The sequence below is a fragment of the Archocentrus centrarchus genome, chromosome 10 (assembly GCF_007364275.1).
Source record: "Archocentrus centrarchus isolate MPI-CPG fArcCen1 chromosome 10, fArcCen1, whole genome shotgun sequence".
In the NCBI taxonomy this organism is placed as follows: Eukaryota; Metazoa; Chordata; class Actinopteri; order Cichliformes; family Cichlidae; genus Archocentrus; species Archocentrus centrarchus.
The window spans coordinates 16,634,444-16,646,662 of record NC_044355.1 but is presented as its reverse complement, the minus strand read 5'-3'; the positions used below and the strand labels follow the sequence as shown (position 1 = coordinate 16,646,662).

The following is a 12,219-nucleotide window of genomic DNA, read 5'->3' as shown; positions in this document are numbered from 1 at the left end:
TGTATCATCGCAAAGAGAAAATAAATGGGTGGATGGATGGATGGATGGATGGATGACAGGTGAGCATTTTTTTTTTATTTATTTATTTTTTTGTCGTACCTTCCTTTGCGCTCGTGCGGTTTAGCTTCTCTTTGTAAATACAATAAAATTCCATTAAATGTGTAACTGTGACATAAAAAACAGATCTTATACCGTTAGCTTCGACTACAAATAGAAATCATAAACATCGCAATTACACCATGCATCATAGAACAGCCTGGCATAACATTACAGTTAACGATAATAGGAATACAGTGGTTAAAAATGCAACCTAGAAACGATTTATAAAATTGCTTTCACGCACACGGGTCACCGAATCACATAATAAATGTGATAATGGAATATTAGGTGTATAAACAGACAGTTTGGGGCTCTTTTTTCTGTTTCTCTGACTGTTATGACGATCAGTATCCGGTAGATGGCATCCTAAGATCAAAGATAAAAGCCAAATTCTCAAGCCAGGAAATAACGGCTCCCGGTGGGGAACAAAGTAACATCTGCAGAAACTTTTGTAATCTGTTCATTCTCATAATCTCACCTAACCTTCAGTGGTGACTAGTTGTCGCATTCAGCTTCAGGAAAACATTCTCTCATTCTTGGCCTACAATAAAGAAACACAGTTTAACTCATTTAGGTATCTTTTGTTGTTTGAGATGTATTTTTTTTTTCTAATTCCCCCTTTAAGACGTTTACATTAGTCGGGGGGGAATACAGGCTGAAACACATTAGTTTCATTAATAAACTCTGGTTCAAATCATGAACTGCTGTTTACTGAGCCAACTTATTAATGTGGCATGATCTTTATGCCTGAAGCACAGATGGCTTTGATGATTGAAGCAAAATCGGTTCAAAGGTCTTGTCGTGCTTTAGTCACGAATCCTCACGTTTCAAAGGGTGGTTTAGGGGTCACCATTAGCTGAAAACTCAAGATGAAGAAATAGCGTTTTATGCTTTAGGGTGAAAGATGCATAATTAATTTTTATTTCAAACAGCTAATGCTCTTAGATAGCACAGCAAAATTGTTATGGAGTAAATGCTGGTAACAGCTCAATTTTAATACATCTAAACCTGCGATAACACTGCGAGCAAAGATGAGCACTTTAAGATCAAACACATTATGTTCTACAGAACTAATGTTTAGGCTTACTTATGTTTCTCCTTCGGTTTGGTGCAGAACTACACATAACCTCTTCAAAAAATTATCAAATGTTGTCAAAGAGAAACAAAGGTTTTTTTTTCCTGCACACAATAAATTTTCATAGGTTCCCAAACATTTATTGTGGTATCGGATATATTCCCATAGATGGCGCCACAAGATCACGAATGAAAAAAAAAAAAAGTTTTAACTGTCTTTACATGTGGAAATTATGGCCAAATAAAAGGTAAACTGCAATAATGTTGAACTGAAAGCAGTTATAGAGTGAATAAGCCTCCTTATTTTAGGTGTCTCAAAGAACAAATGGGTTTCTAACCGCGTTATCATCCTTGATCTACCCACCAGCACTTCTTCATTCTGTGGCACTCCTTGGGGAGTAACGGGTCACGGTGAGGTGGCTTTTGAGCGGTAGTTCAGAGAAAGTAGTCTTTCTGTCGGACAACTGGGTGAGCGAGGCGATGGGGCGGATGAGACCGGCTTAATGCTGCGTGTAATGCATGTTAATGTTACAGGCACCGAGGGACCGCCGGCCCGAGTGCTGTGGGATTATTTATCACAAAACATTTGTATTCTTCCGTCGGAGAACGGTTGATCCCGGATAGCTGCACACTAATCCTTCACTCCGTTAATTAAAAAGAAGGGGAAAGCAATGGAACTGGTGGTGGTGATTTTCTTTTTTTTTTTCTTTTCCAGAAATGTAATCATTTCTGGAGAAGCTTAACCATCTGCTTGAGGTTAAGTCTAAAAGCAGATTGTATTTTCTGCTTATTTAAACCTGGGGATTTTAGGTTTTCCTGAAAAGGGGAGGGGAAATGCATGCCAGTGTTGCTTGTTGGAGAGACAGGACTGCAACAACTTTTGTTCCCTGGGGAAGTAAAAGTAATGCTTTTTGTGCGACATCTTCCTCCAAGATGAGGATTTATGGTTTGATAGCATTGCGGTTTTATTCAAAATTAAGCAGTGACCTTTGTTACCTCCCTTTAAAAAACTCAACTGAACATAAAGAGGGAGCGTTATTCTCTTAGTTACTTATGAGAGAAATGTCAGAAACAACTATTGTCTTCAAGTGGAAGTATTCCCTTTGGCCTTGTTTGATTTGTTTTAAAAGTGAAAAGATCACAGCAACATTAGACTTTGTTTCCCTGATCACCCTCAAAGTGGACCAACCATCAACACAATTTTCCACAGAGGATTCAGTCCTCAGGTTGTTGGGGGCAATTTATACAAAAATGCAGCGTCTAGTGTAAAAGAAAATGCTGCCCCTAAGAAGCAGAAATATTTGTTTCTTGTTCTTTCTCTCTCATCTCCCTCTCGCTTCTTTTCCTTTTTAGTTGCTAACAAGCCCAACGCTGCCCGGGGGCCAAGGCTGTGTCGTCAGTCCCAAGAAGAGACTTTCAGATTTCCACCGTTTGTGCATTAGGATGCTAGTCGTGTCTGTCTGGAGACGAACCTGAATTCACAAAGGCATCCTTTGGTTGCTCACTAACGCTGTCTTTAACGCTCTCTGTCGCTCAGTAGTTGTCTAACTGACCAGGATTTACAGGAAATAGATTAGATGTGAACAAACATGTGCGGTGCTCTAAAGAATTGTCGTCTTTATCACAAAACTGTAATGGTACGCCGAGCCAGTATTCATGCGCGCCTTTTCTGTTTTTATCAGTCTGTAAACAAGTCACCTATGAGATATTTATCTAATCCTAACCATAATACCTGATTAGAGACAAATATTATTGAGGCTTTATGACATTGCTTTTATGTTGATTATGTTGATACATGTTCAGACCCACTTAAGTGAATTAAAGGCATGTCATGCGTATTTGTATGGGTGTTTTGTCCGTTTATGATTCTCAAAGTAATCATTTTAAGCTCCAAAACGTGTAGCTCACACTCATTTAAATATTGATTAAAAATGAATATTTTGACCTATCAAAGATTCTTTTTGTAAAACCCAATTTCGTGTGTGATGATTAATGAATGGGACTGTTTTGCAGTGTGGGCATTCATCTTCAAAGGGCTCTAATTAAAAAGCATTATGGAGTCCCAGGAGCCTACTGTTAGTGGCCACTGGGCCAATTGAAGCAAAGCGAGTGAGTGCTTAAGCTTGTGTGTTTTGTTTACTGTATTTCAACATGTAGTCGTGGGAGCCCAGAAGAATAGTTTATTATTTTCTGAAGCTGTAATGGGGATTGCATAAAACGGTAAAACAATGTTGGCTATCATCACGGCCCTGGTGCTGTAAGGCAGTGTGAACACCAAGATAAATCATTATTCACCCTCATCTAGTAAACCCTCGCCTAGGAAAGGACACCCGTGACACACTTTGACTCCTAATCCAAATCTGGCTCTGACGTCTGGTATCAAACTTACGCCCTGTCCTTTCTTTAATGGGTCAGACGAACAGACTCGCGGATGTTAAAGGGTTAAACGTCTACAGTAATTAGAGTCGCATTTCGCGTCGGCGTCCTCCAATACGGAGCTGCGAGAAGCCACGTCCACCCCCTCCATCTCTCCCTCCATCTCTCTCTCTCTCTCTCTCTCTCTTTCTTTCTCTCTCACACACACACACACACACACACACACACACACACACACACACACACACACACACACACACACACACACACACACACACACACACACACACCTCCCCACCGGCTCCTCCAAGTGCCTAATACACTGTAAAATCAAAGCGCGAGCCTTCCCCGTTCATACCGGTGTTGCGCGTGGAGCACAACACTGAGAGAGGTGCTTTCACTCTTCTCTCGTTCGCTCATTCTAAGTATTCGGCAAAGTTATTCACACAGATAGATGTGACTAACTTCTTAACAGGCTTTCTTTCTGTATTATGTACAACTGAATGTCTTTATGAGGCGAAAGATGTCTGAGTGAGGTGCTTTTACGCACGGGGCTGAAATGGATCACAGAATCTCCAGAGGCAGCTGGGTGCCGGTCACTGGCCTGGTTATATGTCTGCTTCTGTGTGCGTGTGTAGTGGACTTGGTTCTTGCGCAAATTCGATACTCCATCCCAGAAGAGCTGGAGCACGGAGCTTTTGTGGGCAACATCGCCGAAGACCTGGGTTTGGATGTGGCAAAGCTGTCAGCCCGTCGGTTTCGTATCGTTTCTGGCGCAAAGAAACAGTACTTAGAAGTGAACTTGGAGAATGGCATTCTCTTCGTCAACGAAAAGATAGACAGAGAGGAGCTTTGTGAACGAAGCCCAAACTGTTTTTTGCACTTACAAGTGGTAATTGAAAACCCGTTAGAACTGTACAGAGTTGAAGTGGAGATTTTAGATGTAAATGACAACTCCCCCAGTTTCCCGTGGAGCGAGTTTAATCTTGACATCACAGAGTCCGCCGCACCCGGCTCTCGTTTCCCGTTGGAGAGCGCACAGGACCAGGACGTTGGCACCAACTCTTTGCGCTCCTACCAGCTGAGCGCAAACGAGCACTTCGTACTGAATATCCAGACGCGCAATGATGGGAGCAAGTTTGCTGAGCTCGTGCTAGACACCCCACTGGACCGGGAACAGCAGAAAAAGCACGAAATGGTTCTAACTGCTTACGACGGAGGGTCGCCGGAACGCTCCGGGACAGCGTTGATAACTATTACAGTTTTAGATGCCAACGATAACGTGCCGGTATTTGACCGCGCAGTTTACCGCGCGAGCCTGGTGGAGAACGCACCGAGAGGGACGCTGGTGCTGAAACTGAACGCAACAGATCTGGACGAGGGCTCGAACGGGGAGGTTACTTATGCGTTCAGCGGACACGCACCGCTCAAGGTGCGTGAACTGTTCAGCGTGGACCCGTACATGGGTGAAATTCGAGTGAAGGGCATTGTGGACTATGAGAAAGCAAGTGTATATGAGCTGTATGTGCAAGCAAAAGACAGGGGACCCTCGGCCGTGGCCGTACACGGTAAAGTGCTGGTAGACATCCTGGATGTAAATGACAACGCGCCCGAAGTCATCCTCACATCAGTGTCCACTCCTGTTCAGGAAGACGCACCACCAGGTACGGTGATAGCGGTTATCAGTGTTATGGACCGGGACTCGGGAGAGAACGGAAACGTTGACTGCCAAATTCCAAACAACGTTCCCTTTCAGCTCCACTCATCTTTTAAAAACTATTACACTCTAGTGACAAGCGAGTTTCTGGACAGAGAAACGGTGTCCGAGTACAACATCACCCTCACAGCGCGAGACCTGGGCTCCCCTTCTCTCTCCACCAGAAAGAACATCCTCGTTCAAGTGTCTGACATTAACGACAACCCCCCACGGTTCTCTCAACCTTCATACACAGTTTATGTGACTGAGAATAATGCCCCGGGCGCTTCCATTTGCTCTGTAACTGCATTCGACCCCGATTCAAACCAGAACGCCTATCTGTCTTATTCTATACTGGAGGGTCAGATTCAGGGCATGCCCGTGTCCACTTATGTCTCAATCAACTCTGACAACGGCAATATCTACGCACTGCGCTCCTTTGATTATGAACAATTAAGAAACTTTCAGATTCTGGTACAGGCACAGGACGCAGGCTTCCCCCCTCTCGCCAGTAATGTCACAGTTAACGTCTTTGTCTTGGACCAGAACGACAACGCACCTGTTATTGTATCTCCGCTGCCTAAAAACGGTACCGTGGCCACAGAGGTGGTTCCGCGGTCAGTAGACGCTGGCTACCTGGTTACCAAAATAACAGCAATAGACGCAGACGCAGGACAGAACTCCCGGTTGTCTTATCAGGTGTTACAGGCTACAGACCCGGGGCTGTTCAGTGTAGCTTTGTACACGGGCGAAATCAGGACTATTCGTCGATTAGTAGAAAAAGACGCAACAAGACAGAGACTGGTAATATTAGTCAAGGACAATGGGCAGCCACCGCTTTCCGCCACTGTCTCCATTGTCCTCACAGTGGTAGACAGCGTGCCCGAATCCCTGTCAGATTTCGGGGACCTCACACTCAGCCCTCAGCCTCCCTCAAACCTCGCTCTCTACTTGATCGTGTCACTGAGCACAATATCTTTAATATTCCTGGTGGCTATCATCGTGCTGGCTGCAGTAAAGTGCTACAAGGATAGCGAGACTCTCAGCGGGTACAACCTGCCCCCCTTATCCTGCTGCTGCTGCGGGGGGTTTCAGCCAGAGCCGCCCCCGGAGATCTTCAAAAAATCCAACCTCAACCTTCAGATTTCATCCGCCGCCAAAGTGCCCACGAACTGCATGGAGGTGAATGGAAATAGCAGTCTCTCTCACTCATATTGTTATAAAGTGTGTCTAACCCCCGAATCAGCCAAAAGTGACTTTATGTTTCTGAAGCCGTGCAGCCCGAGCAGCACACCGAGGAACAACGAAGCAAAGAGCGCAGAAAACTCGTGGAACGCGCAAAGCCGGAGCGCATCTGTGAACAACGGAGCAACTACTCCCAGTGAGGTAGAGTGAAATCAGCAGTATAAAACAAAAGAAGAGCGAGTTGCTCATTTAATTCCAGCCATTCCACTCACTGTCACAATAACATCTATCAATTCAGTTTCCATCAGATAAAAATCTAGAATGTGACATTCTCCCATGAAGGTCAAATCACGCATGCCAGACAGGTTTGTACTCAACTTGAGCAAACCTCAGCAAAGTCACGCTTTTCTTCTATCACCCTCTTGTTAGTGTTTTTGCACAGCGTGTCGTCTTGACGGCTTTTTAATATAATTGTGGCAATAATGAATTCTAATTGTGTTGCCCATGTTAATGTTTTGCGCCCGGGAAATGAAATGAGACGACGTGAGATTACATTTTAATTGACATGTTAATGAAAGTGTAAAGTCCCATCTTGCGAGAACCATATGCTGTGCAAAACCCGTGTCTCAGAATGAAGTGAGATGTCAATTACTGTGTGAGAGGAAGATGAGATGTAGTTCAAGCTGATTCCCCTGTTCAGTCTTGGTAGCAATTCAAGCATTTAATAATAATTCATGAACTAATTATAAATATTGTGACCTGCGAGAATAATGTCTATATCACCCAGTGTCATTGCCACATAGTTTCATGCAGTAATATAGCGCATGCATACACCTGCTTCCAGCATAACTACCTGAACAAAAAGTCAAGGTTATAAACATGAAGGTGAATGGCAGTTGTTTGGAATTGTCTGCCTTGGGTTCAGGCAATCCATGTCGCGGCCACTCGGGTTTATGACACGCCTTCTTGTTTTCAAACTAACAATACAGGACAAATAAACCTCACTAACTATGCCTCAAGGGCACAAGGACGACCGAACCATTATACTAGACACAATGTGGCGTATTCGCAAGAGGGGGCTGTCCATTATTGATGAAAAATGGCAAATGGTCGGTTTTGGGGAGACAGGGGAGGACATCGAGAGGGGAGGGGGCAAGGAGAAGGAGGGGGCGCAAGGACATGGCTGGACTGAGACGTGGACAGCCTGTAGATCGGCCCCGGCGCTGTCCTCTGAATGTGAGGAGAGAAAGAGATGTGGTTTCATATTTGTTGAGCATGGGTGGGGAAGAGGAGGGGGTGAAATAGAAGGCGAAGGGAGGAAGGAGACGAGGAGAGGGGGAGTTTACAGAGGCAGGGTGTCTACACCGGTGTTTTCTAATCCTAATAGACGGAGCAGCAGACCATAAATGTGTGCGTAACGCTGATTCTCGTCTCCTCCTGTTTATCAAAACGCAGAGGGACAAAGAGTCGGGGCCTTGATACCAGACTCCACCAGGCAGACTGAGAAATGTCAGCTCGGTCACTGACACATACACCTCTAGCGACAAGAGGGAATTCGAGGTCACGGTGAATGTGCTGCCTGTAGCTAAACTCCTTCAGGAGAAAGTGTCCTTCGTGTTATTAATTGGTTCCACTAATTCACCCGGTGGTGTCCCTCAGCATGCTCACGTGAGTCATAGTGAGGTCGTCTCTATCACGTCGAAGACGAATCACGCCGAAACTATTTGAGCATTACACTAAGCAAGTGCATAGCCCCGCTTAAGTTGATGAACCGAAGGTGAAAAGGATTAAATACACATCCAAGCGTGTACAACACACAGGACAGGTAGGTGAATGTGTGCCACGGTATGCCTGTGTGCCGCGCTGTGTTGGGTTGCGCGCTTACAGCTGCAAGGGCCGCAAACTTTTCAAGGCTCTCTGTGAGACTTTTAATTAAAAACCTTGCTCGAGGAGCATCAGGCAAATATTAATGTAAAATGATGCATAAAATCCACAAAACAATGACGTGTGTAATTTTCTTAATTTCCTCCCTGGCACGGTTCCCTTTGAAGATTAAAATCATGTTTCGTTTCATCCCGGTGGGGTTCTAATTGGTTTTGTGCATAGTTGGCGAGGAGAGTATTTTGAATACCGATTCTAATAATAGCTTACGTCTCATTCTCCTCGTTAACAACTTTAGGTGAATTGATAGAGCGTGGAATTCATACTATGAGAATCAAACTGGAATAAATATCACTCGGGTGCTCTCCATCACCCTTCCCGCTGCGACACAGAGGATAAAAGCAAAACTAAGTGACAGGCGAATCGTAGCTGGAGGCATCACCACCTCCACTCTTGAAATGAGCCTGTTCTGCCAAACATCCACAGGGCGGCAGTCACGATCCGTCTGAAAAGAATCATTTCAAGAGCGACTCTATGAAAGTCTGCTCCTGTCAGTTATCAGTGACCTCTACGATTTAAGAGAGTGAAGTGAATAGACATCGTTTAGATAAAACAGACCCATACGATCGTTTAACACGAACAGCTTTCCATTAACTGCCATCTTTTTTCTGCAGCTGAAGCAGCCAAATACAGACTGGACTCTCACGAAGAACCAGAACTCCTCTATCAAAAGGTATCATTTTGACCTTTGGCAGACTTCTGTAAAGCAGTATTACCATTTTCTTTTTGCCTCAATATTCAAGTATGTGCTCAATAATGATCTGAAGCAGACAGTCTGCATAAAAGAACTCATGTTAATATGATTTGCATTTTCATAAATATGAGTCAGGTGTGTTGTAACGCATACGTATTTTGTTTGTAGTTACAATTCTATAAACATGGATGGCACCCTCATGCGAAAAGCCATGCATGCAGACCCAGAAAACTATGTCACCTCCATGGCACCTGGACAGTACTGGACCTGGGGTACTCACATGAGAGGCATGAAAGGTGAGAGAGGCCAAATGTGGTGCATGAAAAGCACACATTCCTGTTCATGTATGCATATACAGTATTTCATCTACACTACATCAGTATTCTATACATAGCACACCTCATCCTTTAATGTTTTAACATTTTTCTTTTTGGTTGTTCTCTTAACTCACTTGTTGCTGAAGGCTTACCTCATCCCCACTAATAAGCAAGATGATGTTATTTTTTGTGCTTTTTCTGCTCATCGCTTTGTTTACAGTGTTTAATTGTTTACTGTCCTCACAACAAATTTCCCAAAAGCTCTACAGACCTAAGTCATTATTGGAATTCATAAGTAGTTGTTTTTTCTTTCCTTCCACCTCATGTTATAGATTATAAGATGTCTCCTTCTCCCAGTGGGATCCCTTCTCGCCCCTGGACTCCTCGGTGTACACCTCCTCCCCAACAGCAGCAGCCTTCCATCCCCTCCCACCCACACCCACACCCACCACCTGACTACCACCACAATGTGTACATTCCTGGGACACCATCAGGGTTTTGCACCCTGAGGCCCGCTGCACAGCGAAGTGACCTGGACGTCCACAATTCTTTCTCTACTTTTGGCAAGAAGCGACGTCTCCAGATGTCGCCCCAGGGAGAGGCTGCGATCATAAATAATGACCTGTACAATGATTGACTTTTCAATAACTACCTGGATGATTAACAAGATGGATAACCTCATATGAAAACAGAGGTAGAGACCATTCAGTTCATAAATTAATGAATATATGATTTATAAGTGGTATGAAAACAGAAAGGGAAAGAGGAATAATGAATGGACAATCTGTTTTGGCTAAAATGCAGGAGGAAAATGAGGTCAGATGGCTATTCATGTGACATGCCACTGCAACATTGTCAACATATGTGTCTGTTATTATTATTATTATCATTATTATTATTATTATTTAGACAATCAAACTGGAGCAGCAGTTACATCCAAAATGGTTTCTGAAAAGCATTCGTGGACAATATTTTTGCACCTGAATTTATATTTTTTGGTTATATGAAAACAAAATGTGCTTTTCCTTTTCTATCTTTGTTTGCTAACAGAGCTTGTGTGAGTATGACAGTATGTTAATGTATATGCAACCTGCGCCATGAAGCAGACTACTGTAACGGAGGAGGGTTGGGGGGGGGGGTCCCTACACATGTACTGTATACATTTATGAAAATAAAGTATTTTTTTCATATGGGCTTTCTGTTTTCTCTCAAGCACATGTTTGTGACATGTTGTAATTCATAAAACACAACCCCTGCATGCAGACGCAGATTAAGTCGATGTGAAGGCATAAATGATTTAGATGTAAGTTTTCCAGATCTATGTTTAATTAGCTTCAGTTAATTATTTCGAGGTGAAAAAGTTCCAGAGCTACTCTTACAAGGGTGAAAAGCTTTTCGCCTTAGTAAGCTGTTTTCCACGGTGAGGAATAAACATAGTAAAATGCTAACATATGCTAATTGGAGTGCTTGCATTTCCATTTGCCCGCAGAGAATAGTGGGGTTCATTAACTGAACAAACAGAACCTCCTCTCTCGAAATATCACTTTAATTAAGACCACGGACACGAATACAAGGGAGGGAAAGGAAGGGGGGGAAGCGAAGGCTCTCAACTCCAAATGCCACACCTGAATGTGAGCAAGGGGGGCCTGTGGCTTGTCTCTCTATATGCCCTTTTATTTCTTTCTTCTCTGGGAATTAGTTCATACCATCAACAGATGGGAGCTGGCCACAGGCCAGAAATGAGCAGGGTAATTAGGTTGTCCTATGGCTCAGATTGAAAATAATGTCGTTAATAAGGAAATGGGTGTCCATAGAGAGTGTGGAGGGGAGCAGACTAACCTTCTCTGTAGTAAGGTGATCCACAGGGACGATGGAAGGGGCAGCCATATTTAGATGCAGCTTGGCTCATTTTCAGGTGTTGATCTTGGAGAAGTTGGACGTTGTTCTTCTTTTACTTTACAAGAAGAGCCACAAAGTTATAAGTCATCCATCTGCTTCCGCTCATCCTGTTCAGGGTTGTGGGGGGGGGGGGGGGGGGGGGGGGGGGGGGGGGGGGGGGGCTGGAGCCTATCCCAGCTGTCATAAGGCATAGTGCATGTCTTTGGAATGTGGGAGGAAACCGGAGTACCTGGAGGAAACACATGCAAGCACAGGGAGAACATGCAAACTCCACACAGACAGAGAGGGAGGGAGGGGCCTGGGCCCAGGTGGAATCGAACCCAGACATTCCAGGGGTTATTCTAACTGTGAGGCAGCAGTGCTAACCACTGCGCCACCGTGCTGCCCTAAAAACACATTCAGAAACACCAAATTCACAAATATAAACTATACTGCATACATTTCAACTTTGAAAGACAGCAGCTGGTGAAATTGTACTGAAATGATAAGAATGTGGCTGGATAAAATCTAAAATCTAAAAGTATCTTCTCTAACAGCCTCAGAGCACTTGTAACACAGAGAAACTCATTTCAAATCTCACATCACTTAACCATTACTGTCAGTCATACTGGGAGCTGTCCATTGTCATAGTGCTGAAATTGCTTTGACCAGTGCTTCTTTTAATTCCAGCTGCAATGTTTTGTGTTATCCACCAGAGGGCGCGTCGGGTATGGGTGCAGCCGGTTGGATTTGATGTTCTCACTGCACCCTATCAAACATACATAAATCATGTCACCTTAACACCTTCTTTTTTTTTTTTTTAATTTTCTAAGCAGTGGTAAAAAAAAAAAGCCAATAGATTTAAATTATTCCCATAAAATGCACCCCCCCCCCAAAAAAACCAAACAAACAAACAAAACAAAACAAAAGAAACAAACAAAAAAACCAAACAGACATAT

General features: G+C 43.8%; 1 protein-coding gene across 3 annotated transcripts; it reads left to right on the top strand.

The window, feature by feature from the left end:
- The first annotated feature begins 3,912 nt into the window (after positions 1–3,912).
- On the top strand, positions 3,913–10,497 carry LOC115786909 (protocadherin-10-like). Of its 3 annotated transcripts, XM_030739404.1 has the most exons (5): positions 3,913–6,427; positions 6,518–6,631; positions 8,986–9,044; positions 9,234–9,361; positions 9,715–10,497. In XM_030739404.1, the coding sequence occupies exons 1-5, from the start codon at positions 4,109–4,111 to the stop codon at positions 10,017–10,019; spliced, it is 2,925 nt and encodes a 974-aa protein (XP_030595264.1). In that variant the 5' UTR covers positions 3,913–4,108; the 3' UTR covers positions 10,020–10,497. The 3 variants fall into 3 exon arrangements, with proteins under 3 accessions (XP_030595264.1, XP_030595262.1, XP_030595265.1); XM_030739402.1 differs by having other exon boundaries at positions 3,913–6,631; XM_030739405.1 differs by having other exon boundaries at positions 3,913–6,631; positions 9,740–10,029.
- Positions 10,498–12,219: the final 1,722 nt, after the last annotated feature.